The sequence below is a fragment of the Chiloscyllium plagiosum genome, chromosome 6 (genome assembly GCF_004010195.1).
Source record: "Chiloscyllium plagiosum isolate BGI_BamShark_2017 chromosome 6, ASM401019v2, whole genome shotgun sequence".
NCBI lineage: Eukaryota > Metazoa > Chordata > Chondrichthyes > Orectolobiformes > Hemiscylliidae > Chiloscyllium > Chiloscyllium plagiosum.
The window spans coordinates 51,295,681-51,314,685 of NC_057715.1; the positions used below are offsets into that span (position 1 = coordinate 51,295,681).

Genomic DNA, 19,005 nt, shown 5'->3' on the forward strand with positions numbered 1-19,005 from the left:
TCCCAATTACTCCAGTGCTGTGTTATAACATCTCTAAGCAGATTGTTTGAAAATAACTATTCTTTAGCTTCGTCTCTACCAAGATAGGAGGCACTAGTAACATAATGAGTTTGCTAAATGCATGTAGTGTCACCTTCTATTGATTGACTGTCATTCCAAATGTTCCAAATTAAACATCTAAGAATTCTTCAAAATCTATCATGTGTTTTGACTCATGTGTCATGTGTCATTCCACAATAATTATTGATACACAAAACAAATAATAGCTGCTGTTTACCTGTTATTTACTTATCTGTGCTACTTAACTATGCCATCTGTCTGTATTGCTCACAAGACAAAAGCTTTTCACTGTGCCTCGATGCATGTGACAGTAAATTCAATTCAATTCAATTCAAATAACCATATAAACTAACATATATAAACTAACACTTACATAAAATGAAGTAAAAAGCCTTGATGCTGAAATCTGAATCAGAATTAGAAATTTCTGGAGAAACTCAACAAATCTGGCAACATCAGTGGAGAGAAAACAAAGTAAACATTTTGAGTCCATAGATCCTTCATCAGAATTTCAGAAGGCAGCAGTTTGTTATTCTGCCATTTGCATCTCCTCTAAACATGTCTTTTGTTACTTTACTTAACCCATTACTAAAGGGTTCTTCATCACCAATTATTTTCTTATCCATCTTTCACTCATTCACAGACCTTCCCTTTGGTTTTTTTCCGCACTCTTATTTTTCATTTGTTAAAACTATTACACTTCTAATATCTCCCAGTTCTGATAAAAGCTTTTTAAGCAGAAGCATCAACTCTCACTCTAGTGATACTGCCTAAATTGTATTTTGAGCATTAAAATGTTCTTATTTCACCTTTCCAGCAATCAGAATTTTTAACTTTGTTGTAGCTGATAAAGCTGCTCCATACACATCCAATCACATTACAAAGACTATTAAATGAGTATTATGATAGATCATGACGCTTACAAAACTTTCATTTTAAATCCATTTCATTGCTTATTCATTAACTGTAGCTATTAATTCATGACATGCTGCATGTTGTATTTGGCCTGGTAATAAGGATCAATAATTAAGGGACTGAAGAATGGAGGCCTTCCTTCGTGCCATTTGATAGCTCGTGTAAGTGTTCAGGGTATTAGTGCTACCATTGTGACACCAATAATACAGCTGAAGAGTTGACCTCTTCAATATCCGTGCCAAGCATATTTGACTTGGTCTTCAAGATTTTCTCAATGTAAAGATGGCCTCTTCCTGCACCCTCGGCAATGATTACCTACACTAGAGACATTAGTTATCTGTTGACTTTCTGATTAGATGGCAGCTGTGAGAAGCAGGCTGCTGTAATAAATTGGCTGATAATTTAGCAGTCTTGGTAAAGTCCTATCATCTCTCTGTGCTGGACCTGCTTTCTGATTCAACAGTGAGGAAAATTCTGGCATAAATGTTCCAAGTGTGAGCATCTTATTATCTAGTACTCTACAGATTAAATCAAAACTTCATCTATCTGAGAGCCAGTATATAACCACCAGGCCTGTTTGTTGTGCTAGTTAGTTATTCCCAATAATTATGTGCTAGAAATGGGCATTATATAGAAACAGGCATACAGATTTACAAATTCTTTCTGCTGTACATGTGCACAACTATTGATGTGAGATGATATGTGCCACAGTACACAATTATCTAATATGTTCCATTCCCTTGTCCTTCTTCCACACTCCTTTACATTTTTTAAGTACTTACCCACTTCTCTTTTAAAAGTAGTTATGAATACCACTTTCTCCACTTTTTCTGTTTGGGTGCTTTAAAACAACTCACTGCATAAGAAAAATCTCAACCTCCTTCACAATTTTAAATCCTTCAATGAAATCACCTAGTTGCCTCCTCTGTTCTAATTCACACAGCCCCAATTTTACAAAGGAAATGAGGGCTGTTGTGGCATCTCTGCTCTGAACTCGATGGCCTATGTTCAAGTGCCACCTGCTCTAGAGATGTATAATGACATGTCTAAACAGATTGATTTAAAACAAAATCTACAATGAACATGAAAATCAGATGGATTCTGAAATGGCTGAAGTCTCCACATCACCCCCTATTTGTCTTGTACATAGTATTGTCTAAAAACGTAGCTGCAGTGAATAAAAGGAGATACAAATTGGATGGTCTACACCTGGGCAGAACTGGAACCAATGTCTGAGGGGGTGCTTTTGCTAACATTGTTGGGGAGGGTTTAAATAATGGCGGGGATGGGAACCAAATGAGGAATTTAGTGGACAGTAAGGAGGTAGCAACTAAAGCCTGTAAGGAACTAGATAATGAAGTCAGCATAACTAAGGGTAAGAATAGGCAGGGAGCAGATGATGAACGCAAAGGGACAGGTAGTCTGAGGTGCATTTGTTTTAATGTGAGAAGTGTAGTAGGTAAGGCAGATGAACTTAGGGCTTGGATTAGTACATGGGAGTACAATGTTATTGCTATTACTGAGAATTGGTTGAGGAAGGTCAAGATTGGCAACTAAATATCCCAGGATATAGATGCTTCAGGTGGGATAGAGATGGAGGTAAAAAGGGTGGAGGAGTTGCATTACTGGTCAGAGAGGATATCACTGCTGTGCTGAAGGAGGGCACTATGGAGGATTTGAGCAGTGAGGCAGGCAATATGGGTAGTGATGTGGTAACAACGTTGGGGCTGTACTACAGGCTCCCAACAGTGAGCATGAGATAGTGGTACAAATATGTAGACAGATGATGGAAAGGTGTAGGAGCAACAAGGTGGTACTGATGGGAGATTTTAATTTTCCCAACATTGACTGGGATTCACTTAGTATTGGAGGCCTAGATAGAGTAGAGTTTGTAAGGAGCATCCAGGAGGGTTTTTTTCGAGCAGTATGTAAACAGTCCAACTCGAGAAGGGACCATACTGGACCTGGTGCTGGGGAATGAGCCCAGTCAGGTGGTTAAAGTTTCAGTAGGGGATTGCTTTGGGAATAGTGATCACAAATCCATAAGTTTTAGAATACTCATGAACAAAGACAAGATTGGTCCTAAAGGAAGAGTGCTAAATTGATCTTCATAGCAAAAGAATTTGAGTACAGGATCAGGGATGTCTTGCTGCAACTACAGAGGGCATTGGTGAAACCACATCTGGAGTATTGTTTACAGTTTTGTTCTCCTTCCTCATGAGTTGTTCTGGCTATTGAGGGATTGCACAGAACGTTTAACAGACTGATTCCTGGGATGGCAGGTCTGGCATATGGGGAAGACTGGATCGTTTAGAACCGATTCACCAGAGCTTCGAAGAATGAGGGGGCATCCCACAGAAACCTATAAAATTCTAACAGGATTAAAAAGGGTAGATGCAGGAAGGATGTTTCCAACGACCAGGGAGTCCCAAACCAGTTGTCACAGTCTAAAGAGGAGGGGTAGTGCATTTAGGCCAGAGATGAGGAGAAGTTTCTTTGCCCACAATGGTGAGCCTGTGGAATTCTTTGCCATACGAAACTTTTAAGGCCAAGCATTGATGACTTTCAAGAAATATATAGATCTTAGGGCTAAAGCGACAAAAAGATTTGAAGAGAAAGTGGGAGCAGGGTACAGAATTGGATGATCAGCCATGATCATATTGAATGGTGGTGCAGGCTTGAAGGGTTGAATGGTCTATTCCTGCACCTATTTTCTAATGTTTCGATGTGATGGGGCTCCATGTTTCATTTTATAATTCTTAACTCCCTTCCTGTTGGCATGGTTATAAGGTCTAGCCTTCAGATTATTTCTCATATATATGTGATTCATTGTAATATTTCTACTTAACTTGCTGCTTCTTAAATTTCAGCAAAACTGCTGGAATTATCATGTAAAGGATTTTCTTAACACAGTTCAATTGTATCTAGTCACAAGGAATTCTTTTTTTTCGTTTTTACTTCCATCATTGACTACCAAAAAGGTTAATATAATTCTTTGAAAAAGTAATCCCTTTTCCATTTTACAAAATATCTACTCAAAGATGAATTTATAATAGGTTTGTGAGAAAAAGCACAAGGAATTTCACCCAAATATCTGAATAAACATACAATTTTGAACCTTATGTTTTTTGATCTTTCTGCTAAACTATTCTTTAGCACTTAGGGGAATTCTAGATCTTAGCCCTAAACATCTCAAGTGTATATAATCAGGTACATGTAACTTGATTAATCCTGTGTATCTTTTTCTGTTTTTTTTTCACCAGGTGCTACGGCTATCTTAATTCCAAGACTTGATTTAGTGATTTCATTTGTTTATATAATCAGGTACATGTAACTTGATTAATCCTGTGTATCTTTTTCTGTTTTTTTTCACCAGGTGCTACGGCTATCTTAATTCCAAGACTTGATTTAGTGATTTCATTTGTTGGAGCAGTCAGTAGTAGTGCTTTGGCTCTCATCTTTCCCCCCTTGCTGGAGATCATCACATTTTCTGGAGAAGGAGTCTCCGTTTGGTTGCTCCTTAAGGACATCACCATAGCACTGATTGGAATCATTGGCTTCCTGACTGGAACATATGTGACTATTGTAGAGATCATCTACCCAGATACAGCATCGATAGTTAAGCCTACTATAAGCCCTTCTATCTACTTTAATTCTACTGTACTGAATTCTTGGGCCAATAATTGAAGCTTCTGAGCAAAACGTATTTTAGAGCTGCTATATTTTGAGGAATTATGGAACTGTCTACAACTTTATATAACAACTTTATATAACAAGAAATATTACTTAAATTGAATGTTTAAGGTATTCACTGCAATTTCAAGGGTCTCACATACCCACATGTAAGACATAATGATTGTTGAGAACCTGGTTGTAACTGCTTTGTAAATTATTTTTGTGTTGAAAACATTCAGTACAGCTCTTTGTATTATGTGACAATGCTGCTCTGTGGCAATTTATATATATATATATAGTGGGTGGCATAGGTTAGCATGCAGTCTGTTTTCCCCTTTGAGAGATGTATATTTTTTCTGCTCAGCACCTGTTTAACACTATGCCAAAATTAGGAACATGAGTGAGGAGCTGTAAAATTGAATAATGATCCTTGGTGCAGTGCATGAGATATTTCATCCCTGTTCTTTGGTATCATATTTTATCCATAAGGATTAAGTCAAAGATAATGTAAAAACTTATTGATTTGCTTAAAGAAAATTGGAAGAAGGGGCATGATAGTGTTCTCATAGAATGTTTAGTACTTTCCTCTGATTCTGTCATCCTATGAACTACCCAGTATAATGCCTGTCCTGTTAGAGCATTAGAATTACAGCAGAATTAGTGCTATTAACCTCTTGTATCATGTCAAATGTGCTCTGCTGACCCCCTCCATTCCTGAGTCTCTCCAAAACAAAATGTTTAACAAAATTTGGTAACAAATGAAATCTGGTTCTATTCAGCAGCCTTCATGTGAATATCAGGCACAACTTTAAAGCTGATAAATTATCAGCCCAGCAACTCAGCTGAAACTCGCTACACTCCTAATCTTAGACCTATGTGGTGAACATAGCCTTCAGTAACATCCAGATGTGAATATTATCAATTTTAATTTTTTCAAGTTTTCACTTGAATCTCAATACAGACCATGCAAATAGTTGTTCTAACACATAGGAGGGTGGTAAAAGGAGTAGAAATTGTTGTATGTACATGCCAGCTCACTATGCTGTATGAGATTGTCTTTATAATGAGGGTTGCTGTCATCATACTCATTAAGTATAAGGAACTCCAAGGCCTAATTGATCTTATATGGTCAACAAAAACCACTTCCTGATCCAATAAAATAGTCTTTTATAAGTTACCAAGATATAGTTTATTGCATGTTAGCAGCCAGCTATATTGACATAAAGTAATTGTTAGAGACTGAGCAGGACCAGAAGTTAGGTCATGTTCCTTCAAAATCCTAAACTGTTTCCACCCCATATGTTCATATGCTATCATAGTAGGTCATACTTATACATGCTTAAACATGTGTTGCTGGAAAAGCGCAGCAGGTCAGGCAGCATCAAAGGAACAGGAGAATCTCCTCCACCACATCTCCTCCACTTCCCGCACCTCCGCCCTTGAACCCCGCCCCTCCAATCGCCACCAGGACAGAACCCCACTGGTCCTCACCTACCACCCCATCAACCTCCAGATACATCGTATCATCCTTCGTCATTTCTGCCACCTCCAAACAGACCCCACCACCAAGGATATATTTCCCTCCCCACCCGTATCAGCGTTCCGGAAAGACCACTCATTCCGCGACTCCCTCGTCAGATCCACACACCCCACCAACCAAACCTCCACTCCCGGCACCTTCCCCTGCAACAGCAAGAAATACAAAACGTGCGCCCACTCCTCCCCTCTCACTTCCCTCCAAGGCCCCAAGGGATCCTTCTATATCCATCAGGAATTCACCTACACCTCCACACACATCATTTACTGCATCCGCTGCACCCGATGTGGCCTCCTATACACTGGGGAGACTGGCCGCCTACTTGCAGAACGTTTCAGAGAACACCTCTGGGACACCCACACCAACCAACCCAACCGTCCTGTGGCTGAACACTTTAACTCCCCCTCCCACTCCACCAAGGACCTGCAGGTCCTTGGCCTCCTCCATCACCAGACCATGGCAACATGACGCCTGGAGGAAGAGCGCCTCATCTTCCGCCTAGGAACTCTCCAACCACAAGGGATGAATGCAGATTTCTCCAGCTTTCTCATTTCCCTTCCCCCCACCTTTTCTCAGTCCCAACACTCAGACTCAGCACCGCCTTCTTGACCTGCAATCTTCTTCCCGACCTCTCCGCCCTCACCCCCTCTCCAGCCTAACACCCTCACATTAACCTCCTTCCACCTATCGTATTCCCAACGCTCCTCCCTACCTTTTATCTTAGCCTGCTTGGCACACCCTCCTCATTCATGAAGAAGGGCTTATGCCCGAAACGTCGATTCTCCTATTCCTTTGATGCTGCCTGACCTGCTGCGCTTTTCCAGCAACACATTTTTAAGCTCTGATCTCCAGCATCTGCAGTCCTCACTTTCTCATACTTATACATGCCTCAGCAATAACTCTTTCAGTTACAAATACAACTGGAATCGTCAAAGAATGATGCTTTATGCCATGTTGCTAATAGTAATACCATTTCCCAAAGTATTCAACTTCATTTGTGCCACCCAGATAACTGAAGGAGGTTTAAAGACAACAAAAGCAGGAATATTGAAAGTGTGAAATTAAAGAAAGTACTATCATGGACAATATCTGAAACTGTTTGATTTAGCTGTAATCCTTTAATATAGAACACAACTTTCTGGCTTGTTTATTAATTTGTAATCTCCATAAAATCCCGTTTGCAACAACTGTTCATTTTTGTTCCAAAATACAGTTTAATTTGGGTGTCCTATGGAAAAGGAAGCAGAGTTAGAAAAATACAGATTTCTGAATAGGAATATGAGTGTTGTCAGTCATAATGCAACACTATTGACATTTAATTGTCATTGTGCTCTCTAGAGAAGCTGGGATTATCATAAGATTAAATATTTCCTTCTTAAATTAATAAAATAGTCATGTTTGTCATAAGAAAAAATCAGATAGTTATTTGAGTATGTATACCTTTCTCTTTATGATTATTGAGAGTAAAGTTTAGCTATTTTGGAAATAATAAGAGTGTTGGAGATATCTCTCTGCTTAAGGACTCAATCTATGTCATGATTTTACAAATAACTATTATTAGCAATTGTCACTTATTCTCTAAAATGAACTGAAGTACTGTTTTTGATCACTCTAAAATCCCCCTACAGCAGTGAAGAGAAAAGGATGCTCAGAGTTATGCTCAGACTTTGGCTGACAGGGGACTTTTAAGCCTACTTCTGTTTGTATTGATTGCTCAAAAGAATTCAAAATTGTGGTGAGTTATTTATAGAGATGTAGAACAATTTCTGCCCAGGGACTGGTGAATAAAGTTACACTGCCAACAGGAGCATGCGGTTCAATCCACGCTGAAGCTGCGAGAGGCTTAATTTGTTAATTAGCTGTGTATTACAGCATCAAACAGGTGACTCCACACAAAAAAAAAGCAAAACAAATTCTTCACTTCATCTCAGGGGCACAACAAAGCAGAAAGATAGAGCTCTGGGCTTCATCAAGAAAACAGCCTTTCTCCAGGTCCAGAGCATAATTACTTACATCCTAATAGCCTTTCATGCTCCATGTAGAGAAATCGGAATGTACGTAAACAGGGAGAACGTCTATTGACCCAGCACCAGGAACCCAATCACAGAGGCATAGAAACCACTGTTGGAGTCACTCCTCTACAGATCATCAATTTAGAAGCAATTAGAATTGGGAAGCAAAGGTTTCACTGTCAATACAGGTGTTCAGACATTCTGCAGTATGATCTTGAGAGAGAGTGTCCAGAATCACTGTCATTTACTGCATACTCCATAATTTTGCCTTACAAAAGTGGAGGCAGTGTACAAGAGCAAGATAAATAGTCAAATCAAGATTGTCAAGGAAGATCAAACACCACCAATCCTGCCAGATTTCTATAACAAATGCTTTGTTGGAATTATTATCATCCTCTTACACCCAAAGTCTTTCCTACCATCAGATCTAGTAATTGCATCAACCAGATAAATATCTCCTGCTTCAGTATTGGTGTTTGTATTTTTTCATGACCAAACACCACTAGTCCAAACCATTGCACGGGAGAAAAATGGTCCAAAATGGTTCTGTTTACAGTTCAGAACAAACAAAGTTGAAATTGAGCTATCATCCTGAGGCAAATCCCGACTGCCTGTCTTAACAATACTTTCAGCTCATCTGCTGCCATTACAAGAAATTACCCCAATGACTCTGGGCATGTAACTAGTTTAGCAAATTGGTTGGATAGCAGGTATACTATCATTTAGAGACAGAAGTCTGTGTTTCAGTCATAATTAGACAGTCCTGTTGCCCTGCATGAGAATACATTGTATTGGTGATGGTTTGGTTGCGCATTATGCCTTAAAAGCTGGAGAAGATGTTAGAATCCAGAGCCATCAAAGCAGCAGCCTGAGCTTCCATTTGTCATCAGAGCTCTATGATTGAGACCCTTGGTACAGTGTTCAGAGATGATCAAATACTCCAATACTTACTGCACTGGTTCCAATCTTTCTGCAGAGATACTGCACAAATTGGGAGCTGGCTTTTTGTAAACTTCAAATATTGTCAGAAGATTTCTTGGCAGGCAGTCTGATACGTTAAATGTTTGGTTGGTCCAATTAGCAGTCATCTTTTCTATGTGTCATTTACAATCATACTAAGGTGCAGGTTCACCCTCCAGTGTGCTGTTTGGGTCTGCGTTCTTGAACATACACAGTATGACTCTCTGTTTAAAAAGCCCTCTAACTGAGTCTTTAACTAAAAACTTGACAGTTTCTGACTTCATGCCTGCAAGACAGTTTGTCCTCTTCCTCTGCTGATACTGCACCCATTATTTGTGATGGATGAGGAAAGAAAAAAAGGGGGGTAGGGTTAGCAGAAACAATTGAATAGTAGCAATGCCATTTCAAACCATTTTGTATAACGGGGAAAAAACAGAAGAGAAAAAGAGGTATCATGAACACACACCTTAAGTAGTATGTCCTGTCGTCTCAGCAATTGTGATGTTTTTGATGTGTGCTCTAGCAACTCGTTTCGGACAGCCTCTTCTAGTGGACTTGTGAAGATAATGGCACTCCACCTGTATTCTCCTATTTCTTGGCCAATCTGACCTGCAAAATAAAAGAGAATGTGCTAGTGTGTGGCAGGCTGTAAGTTTTAAAGGGGATCCATGTCAACATTGTATAAATTTTATGAAAGGTTCCACAGGTGTGGGTGCTAAATGTTATTTGCACCATTGCAGGAGGTGCAAAATTAATCAGTAATAGCAGTAGAAGATTAAATGAAGTGTGTGGACTGAATGAATGATAGGAAATGGGAAGTGAAGTCAAAAGACCAGGGCTAAAACAGTGCCAATTGTGGTATAGGCATGGAGAATAAAAGATTTACGTCAAAGAATCTGGTCAGATCATGAATTTCCTGAGCCATTGTGGTCATGTCCTCGGAGCAATGCTCCAATGCAGTAACCTGCTCAGGCTGCTGCTTTGATGGCTCTGGATTCTAACATCTTCTCCAGCTTTTAAGGCATAATGCGCAACCAAACCATCACCAATACAATGTATTCTCATGCAGGGCAACAGGACTGTCTAATTATGACTGAAACACAGACTTCTGTCTCTAAATGATAGTATACCTGCTATCCAACCAATTTGCTAAACTAGTTACATGTCTGTCAACTCTGACCACTACTGCTGGTTATTTACCTTGACAGTTTTTGCCATTTGTCTGGAAAGAGCAACTCCTCTACATGCATTTGGAGAACATCACCAATCAATTAAGTTACAAACAACAGTTTTACTGAGCCTCTTGCTGATATCATTGATAGCACATTGATAGTATTTTCAGCACAGGCTGAATTTCAACTTATCTAAAGTGCATGGTAACATGTTTTTCTAACCAATTTATAAGAATGGTATTTTTACATTTTACTTATTTTCCAGAATTTCTGGGTAGGTCCTCTCAAAGGAGATTAGTGAAATTGCTGGAGTATTGGCGGCAGATTTAAAAACATCACATTATCAGGGCCATTTTCTAAATTCCTGAACAATAAAAATTATAGAAAAACTACAGTATCCATTAAAAATCATAATTTGTCTTCCCGGCTAGAGACTTCATTTTCAACATTCATTGTACAAGAGAGTCCATTTTTTATGGAGCTATACTTTTCTTTCTTGAGAAACCAGCTAGAGAGAACTTGTATTGGAAAAGCTTTGTTAGACTTTTAACTGAGTATTACTAAGCCACTGTGAAAATATTGTTTATTATTTTCACTTTCATCATAACCTTCAGGTGAATAGGAAAATAAATCAAACTGGAATTCATTAACACCATATCAAGTGTAAATTAGTCCCAAGATAGTTAAGTTTCTAATACTTGATAAGATAAGCAATTTATGGATTATAGTATAATTTGTCATGACACATAACTGATATTTCAGAAATGGGAAAATTTATATATATTTGGATGAATCATAGTTAACTGTCAACAATGGTGTGGTTTTCTAGAATTTTTTTTAATATTGAATATTTTAATCTTGAATTTATTAGTTCTGTTAGGGCTATTATAAGCATGGAATGGACCATATATCTATCTCAATGTGTTAATTTGTAGACCTTGGAAAAACAATGTAGTTTGAACTACTTGAGCCAAATTCTATGAGCCATTTGCACAGATGAAGGCATTACTATAGCAGTCAGCATTCGAATTTATTGTTCTCTACCATAGCAGTATATATTAAATATATTCTTGATTCAGAGCACACTAGTAATGACCAGTAGAACAGTTTCTCTTTTAGTATATTAGTTATCAGTACAAATTCGATTATCAGAATTAATATTAAATGCAAAAATATGTAACTGGAAATGCAAGATATTGTCATCTTTTGAATCATCTTAGATACTTTTCATACTCTTGCATTTTCTTTCTTTCTTCAGCTCTTTCCATACAGATACAACTTAATTTGCTGAATTGTTTGTGTCCCTTGTGTCTTCATGTCATTGTATTTCAACAGTTGTATAGTCAGATTCAATTATATTCTATTATTTCATGTCAAAAATACTAATGTAGACTAGAATAAAACTAAACACATTTGTTTCTTTGAGTTTATTCCAATCCTTGACATTTTTAAACAGCTACATATTTCAAACTGTTCAAAATATTCAAACATACTTATTTCAGACTAGACTGTTTACCTGTACTGGCCTCATTCCTGATGAAGGGCTCTTGCTCGAAACATTGATTCTCCTGCTCCTCAGAAGCTACCTGACCTGCTGTGCTTTTCCAGCACCACACTCTCGACTCTGATCTCCAGTCCTCGTTTTATCCCTTTATCTACCAAGTATACACTTACCATCTGATGAGGTATTGGGGTTTGACGACAGATTAATCCATTATAATCATGCTGTATTTTGTTATCCTATCTAATCAAATAAACTGTGTCTACAGACCTCTATAATATGATGATGTAATAATAGTGTACTGTTGCAGATAAAGTGTACAAATCTGATATGTAGAAAACTGTTTTAAAATGATTAATATGTTAGAAGACTTATGTAAAATATTTTTGAAAAATTTGAATTACATTTGCTTTTGTAAAATTTCATAACTATAGCTGTCAGTTTTTCTTATTATCACAACATCTTTACAATAAACATTGTTTGCCCATTCACAGAATTTACACCTGACACAAAGATAATAACCTGTTAGACCTTAGTTCGGAAGTTTATTTTCTTGACTGCTATTTATTGAAGATTGTGAATCGAGATCCAAAACTAATCCCATTCAACAACATGGTTAATTGAAACTAAAGCAACTATATGGCAAATATTTGACTCTAAATGTTTTACAAGTTTTTTTCAATGATTTATCGTTTACAAAACATATTGCTGAAATGTCCACAATAGCAGCACAAGAGCTTCAAACTCTTCAACTTACCCTTCAACTGTATGGAACTATACTGATACATTTGATTTTCCCTACACTTGAAAATGTATGGGTCAGAAAGGATGTAATCGTGAGCATTTGTTTACATTGACGAGATTTGTTCCTGGGGTAGTGGGAAGAATGCAAGCTCTCATGGGACTTGTGATGAAACAAACGTAATACTGCATCACAGGACTCAGCTGAATCTGCCTGGATATGTTGAGTTCTCCAAAGCACAGCACAGATTGGTCAAGGAAATTGAACTGCATTTTGTGCAAACTATTGACTTGTTCTATTGTGACACCTCGGAAGCCTTCCCTCTACCTTTTGTTGTCGGGTTTCTCAACACAGCCAGAAGCCAGATCCTGATTGGGTACTACTGTCCCTTGAGCCATCCGCTGAGCTGTCTGTTAGATGGAAAAGCTATAGCACCTTGACTGCTGAATGATGGAAGCACCATGGCAGCTCCCTGGATACTTGCAGTAACCTCTTGTTATAGTCACTTACCAGCTACATTTTGAAGGAATGAAATTTCTTCCAATTGATATGCACATCTGTCCATTAATCTATTGATCACCATTTGAATCTCAATGACAACCCCGGGAGCTGTGGAAGTCCAGAAGGCCAACAGCCTTTTGCGATTCACTGGCTATATCTGTTCCAAAATTAATGCAGTTAGAAACCTTTGTAAATATGGCATCCATGAATTGGCCACAATTTGTGAGGTGCTATTAAAAGATATTTTTCATAACATCTCTGAAAAGGTTTATTACACAGCTCTAGAGCAGGTGAGACTTAAACCCAAACATTATGACTCTGAGGTAGGGACACTACTACTGTACCAGAAGAGCCTGCTAAAACACTAACCATTAATAATAAAGGTATTTTCTAATCAGCCTGTTCAGAGATGTCATTACACACCTCTGCAACAATGGGCCCAGGCCTCCTGGCTTAGAGGCAGGAACATACTACTGCATAGAATAAGCCCTCACAGGCTCTGGGTGACCACTCATTGATTTATGTCTCCCTCGAAGCTGTAGAGATCTATCTCTACTGGTCACGTAAGATGGAGGTTTTGAAGGCACTCCTGCTGAGAAGTTACAAAAGCTGACTCATAGCCTTCAGACGCATGTTAAGAGTCTTGCCTCATCCTAAATTCTGATGTGGCCATTCCATCCAGCTGCATATAGCTGTAGAGAATGCCACAACTGCCATTCCTCTTTAAATTACTGCTGAGATGGAGGATGTTGTGCCCACTCCCCAGTTGTTCACACAGCTTCCAAATATGTAGACTCTTGGGCACTGTCAATCAAATATCTACTGTGGTCTCCATGTTGTTTCTTCTTAAGGCCTTATATAATCCTAGAAATGGACACTGTTCCCAGTAGTACACTAAGATCTGAAAATGTGTTGGCCCTCTGATTGGCCAGGAGCTTGTGAAGGCGGATCTTCATATTCTGAATCTCAACCAAAGGCATCTGATTAGGATTCAATCCCCTTGGGTCTCCCAGAACTAGCTGCAGCTGGCTCTCACCAGTTCCCTGGCCACTATCATGTTAAAATGAGCTTATAATGGCAGTTACAGTCCTCAATTATTTCCTGTGGTGAAGTTGCCTTCCCCATGCTGCTGAGTTCCAGATACTGTTTGGAACCTTTGCAATATTGGTAAAAATATCATTGGATGCTTTAAATCATTTTTATTTACTTTTTCAGATGTCTGTATTGGCTACTGGCTGCACCAACTTGCAGCCTTCCTTTGGGAAGGTCATTGGGCAAGATCCCAATATGATAACTTCCCCTAAATGTCATTTCTGGAAATTTCCCACCTAAGTCACCCTCAATCCTGCCTCCAAAATCCTGGAAAAACTGCAGCTATGGAATCAGTTTCAGAGGGACATGAGTAATTGTTGTTTATTGCTGAAAATGTGTTGCTGGAAAAGCGCAGCAGGTCAGGCAGCATCCAGGGAACAGGAGAATCAACAATTGGTAAAAATATCATTGGATGCTTTAAATCATTTTTATTTACTTTTTCAGATGTCTGAATTGGCTACTGGCTGCACCAACTTGCAGCCTTGTTGTTTATTACCTTGTTGATAAGCAGGGCAGCTTAGTGGTTAGCACTACAGTTCACAATACCGAGGGACCTGGGTTCAAATCCACATTCTCCCTGTGTCTGTGTGGGTTTCCTCTCACAGTCCAAACATGTGCATGATTTGGAGATGCTGGTGTTGGACTGGGGTGTACAAAGTTAAAAATCACACAACACCAGGTTATAGTCCAACAGCTTTAATTGGAAGCACACTAGCTTTCGGAGCGTCACTCCTTCATCAGGTGATAGTGCAGGTTAGGTGGATTGGCCATGCTAAATTGCCTCTTTTATGCAGGCTAGGTATAATAGCCATGGGAAATGCAAGGTTGGGGGGGGGGGAATGCTCTTTGGAAGATCAGTATGGGCTGAATGGCCTCCTTCTACACTGTAGGGGTTCTGAGATCAGGACCTATTTTAATTATGAATTTACTTTAGCCACAAATGCCAAACTTACAAATCAATCTGCAGATAGGAAACAAATTGAGCTAAAGACTCATGATAGCATTTCATCATGTAAAAAATCTATATTGTTTCAGGAATCAGTTGAAGGTCAACAGTGGAGAGGTATCTTTACTGCTTTAAAGATAGACTACATACAAGAATAATACTGAAATTTGTAATGCTGTAGATTGCTGCAAAATGCTAGGGTGGCATGGTTGCTCTGGTTAGCACTGCTGCTTCACAATTTCAGGGACCTGGTGAGTGACTGTCTGCATGAAGCTTGTACATTTTCCCCATGTTTGCATGGGTTAGTTCCCTCATTGTCGCTGGGTTAAAATCCTGAAATTCCTTCCCTAATGATGTGGATCAATGGACAGCAGCAGTCCTACCTGTGTTGACTGCAGTGGTTCAAGACTGTAGCTCATCACCATCTTCTAAACAGCAACTAGGGACAGGCAATAAAACAACAATGCTGGCCAGCCAGCAATGTGCAAATCCCACAAGTGAATTAAAAAATCTGAACAGCCAACACTCATTCACGCTCAACCAATTATCTTCTCTTGCATATAATCAACATTCACATCATCCTGATTTCTCACCCTGCAGAAGAGAACACATAACGTGAGAGCCAGAGATACAGAGCAGAAGAGGTAAACTGCTTAAAAGATGCACATCTTTTGGTCATGAGCATTGTGTGCCATCCTGCCAGACTGAAAAAGAGATCATGACAATGCAAACAACCTATCATGAAAGCCTGAGCCTCCAGAGGCACTAGTCCTCAGGCATATCATGAACTGATTTTCTGTGTTCATGATCTTGTCTCCTTCAAGTAGAATCTCAGAAGTTATCCTCTCTTCTCAATGGAATGGCATTTTTTTTTTGTTATTCATGGATATGGCCTTTGCTGGATAGGCCATCATTTATTGCTCGTGTCTTTTTGCCCTTGAGAAGATAATAATGAGCTGCCTTCCTGAACTGCTACAGTCTATGAGGTGTAGGTACACTCGTGATGCTAGCAAGAAAGGAGTTCCAAAATTTTGACTGAACTGAGCAAAACATTGCTATACAAGTACAGCTTGAATGCACTGTTGACATCTTCCATCATTTTGCAAATAGTCCCATTGAAATATGAGGAGCTGCCTGCGGAAAGAGAGGAATGAGTAGAGGTGCAAAGTGCTTTGAGATAATGAGTGATGTAAGGAGAATGCTGGCCAATTCAGAGAATGGGATTTGCATCTAAACATAATATGGCACTCAACTGTCATTACCCTCTTGAAGTCCTCTTAGTGACCATTGCCAAGTTGGAGGGAACACCCTCTGACTGAGCAGTTCTTTGGCCATTATCATCAACAATGTTTGATTGCACAGACCTTCTTCTTCTTCCTTATCTGAGAAAATATATATTTGTTAAAGATGAAACAGAGTAAATGCTTACCAAACTGATTCCTGGGATGGCAGGTTTATCATATGAAGTGTGATTTGGTCAATTGGGCCTGTATTCACTAGAATTTAGAAAATTGAGAGCGGAGCTCATTGGAAAATATAAAATTTTGACAGGGTTGGATAGACTACATACAAGGATGTTTCCTCTGGCTAGGGGCTTCGGAACATGAAGTCCTGGTCTCAGGATACTGAGGTGAGGGAAATTTTGTCTTTCAGATATTCGTGAATTTGTGAAATGCTCTACCAAAGAATGCCATAGAGATACAAGTTAAGTAACATATATAAGAAATAAATTTCTAGAGGTCTGTGAGAAACAAAGCTCACACACTTCAATAATTGCAGTCCGAGACAAAATCTGAATCAGTAGTGTCCTTAATTTTACACTTGCAAGAGGGTGTGATGTCCAGTGTCTATAAGGCAGGGGACATACACACCCCAAATTCAATTAATACACAACATTTATATAATTTGGTTTCTTTTGTTTTACATTGCTCCTCCCCTGTTTACATCTTCCACTTCCCTAAGACCGGCACCCATTACTCCTGTTTATCTCTTGCCTTATCCGGCCTTGTCTGTGACAAAATGCTTATTCTGGCCTCACAAGGCCGTTTGACCTCATCCCGCTGTAGGTCATTGTTAGGCATATTCTTTCTTCATCATTATCTACCCCCTCCATCTGTGCTTTCCCCTACCATACTGATCCTTATGACCCTTTTAATTGGGGTTTGTTCCTGTGTCTCTGTAAAAGTGGGGAAATAGATGTTTATACCTACTGTTTGTACAGGCGTATCTAGCTTAACTTCCTCCCATCACAGCATCTTATCTATTCGCCTGTAATATCTACCATTGTTTTGCAGTCACGTTTCATTCTGGCGTACAATTTTAGCTAATACAAAAACAATTATGTATTTCCTCCACATAGTTTCCATTCTTGTTGACTCAGCTCTTGGCTAAAACAATTACACACTGGTGTGAGTTCATTTACTTTGTATAAGTAAATGGAATTGTAGAAGTAACACTATTTTTCCCACATCCCACAGGTCTAAACTGTTATTGAGTATAGGGAATGAGGGGGAGTATGCCATTTAGACAGAGGATCAGACATGATCATGGTTTAATATTTTAAGTGTGCTCAATAGGCTGATTGGTCTCACTCTACCGATTTTCTATGTTTCCTGACTTTAGTGGGTTTGCCTCCATTGCAGCTCCTCAGGTCCCTCAGCTGGTTCTCATGCTTCAGAAAAAGAGACTTCAATTGATAGGCACCTGTCCCATGTCTCCTCTCCATTCCTGTGTCTGCTGCAGTCTGGAAAATCCAATTACTGCCAAACGTTGCTGATCCCTTCAAACAGAAAGTTTTACTCTGCCAAAATGGATCCATTTTTCTTAATTGATTAGGGAGTTAGGAGACAAATTCATAATTAGTTTGTTCTAGCAAAAAGCAAGGCTCACTATGTAAGGTTCACTAATATGGGAGGTCTGGGTTTGTGACCTGAAAGTGGCCCCACCACTGTGGGTCTTGCCACTGGGACAGGGTCATAATAGGGAATAACTAATGCCAGGCTTTGAGAATTACTGAAAGAAACAAACCTGTGTTTAAAGCGGACAAGAGCTGCACTTAAAATCAGAAAGCCTTGGTATACTGTTTTAACAAACACTTAGTGGACCCATAGATAATTTGGAATTCTAAGTAAAAAAAACTAAAAGCAAAATACTCTGGATACTGGAACACAAATAAAGAGAGTAAATGCTGGAGAAACACAGCAAGTCTGGCAACATCTGTTGGGGGTGGAAGAAGAGTTAACATTTCGAGTCTGATATGACTCTCCTTCAGAACTGTGTCATACCAGAATGAAAATATTACCTTGAAATCTCTCTTGACAGATGATGGCAGACTCAAGTTTCTCCCAGTTTCTTAATATATTCTTTTTTTATTATTAAAAATAGTTGTGGTAAGATTCATCAATATATCCAGAAAGGGGGAAAAAAAATTGGATGGTCAATATCCTCCTTATTTTTAGAGACAATTTGATAGGACTAGGATCACTAATGATTTAAAGCTCAACTGACACACCTGCCTTCTTGCTATCTCATCCAATCTTTTGCCAAAACAACCTTTAAATGAACTGTAATACCACAGCATCACAAGGTTCAAACTACACAGATGCATGGGTAAACTCATCCTTGAAAGCCTCCAGATATTACACAAATATCCATGACTGAATAATAAAGGAGAGAAAAAAAATCTTCCCCTACACCTGGGAGAGATCAAATAAGAATTGCATGATGTGTGAGGGCCACTCCCAGCAGATGCAGGAACGTAACTACATTCCAGTGGCTCTCCAGTGCTGTTATGTCTGGGAAGGAATTCCAAGGCACTTTCTTGATCATAGGTCTAATTTTATAAAACAGCTATCCTTCAACTCTGTATGGAAGGACTGGACAAAAGTCAGTA

At 39.0% G+C, this 19,005-nt stretch overlaps 1 protein-coding gene across 2 annotated transcripts in view; it reads left to right on the forward strand.

Moving 5' to 3' along the window:
* LOC122550577 (proton-coupled amino acid transporter 4-like) overlaps nucleotides 1-6,066 on the forward strand; it is a 192,589-nt gene extending 186,523 nt beyond the window's left edge. For both annotated transcript variants that reach the window (XM_043691517.1, XM_043691518.1), the window contains exon 11: nucleotides 4,352-6,066. In XM_043691517.1, the coding sequence (XP_043547452.1) occupies nucleotides 4,352-4,662 (311 nt within the window). In that variant the 3' untranslated portion in view covers nucleotides 4,663-6,066. The remainder of the gene's footprint in view (nucleotides 1-4,351) is intronic.
* The last annotated feature ends 12,939 nt before the right edge of the window (nucleotides 6,067-19,005 follow it).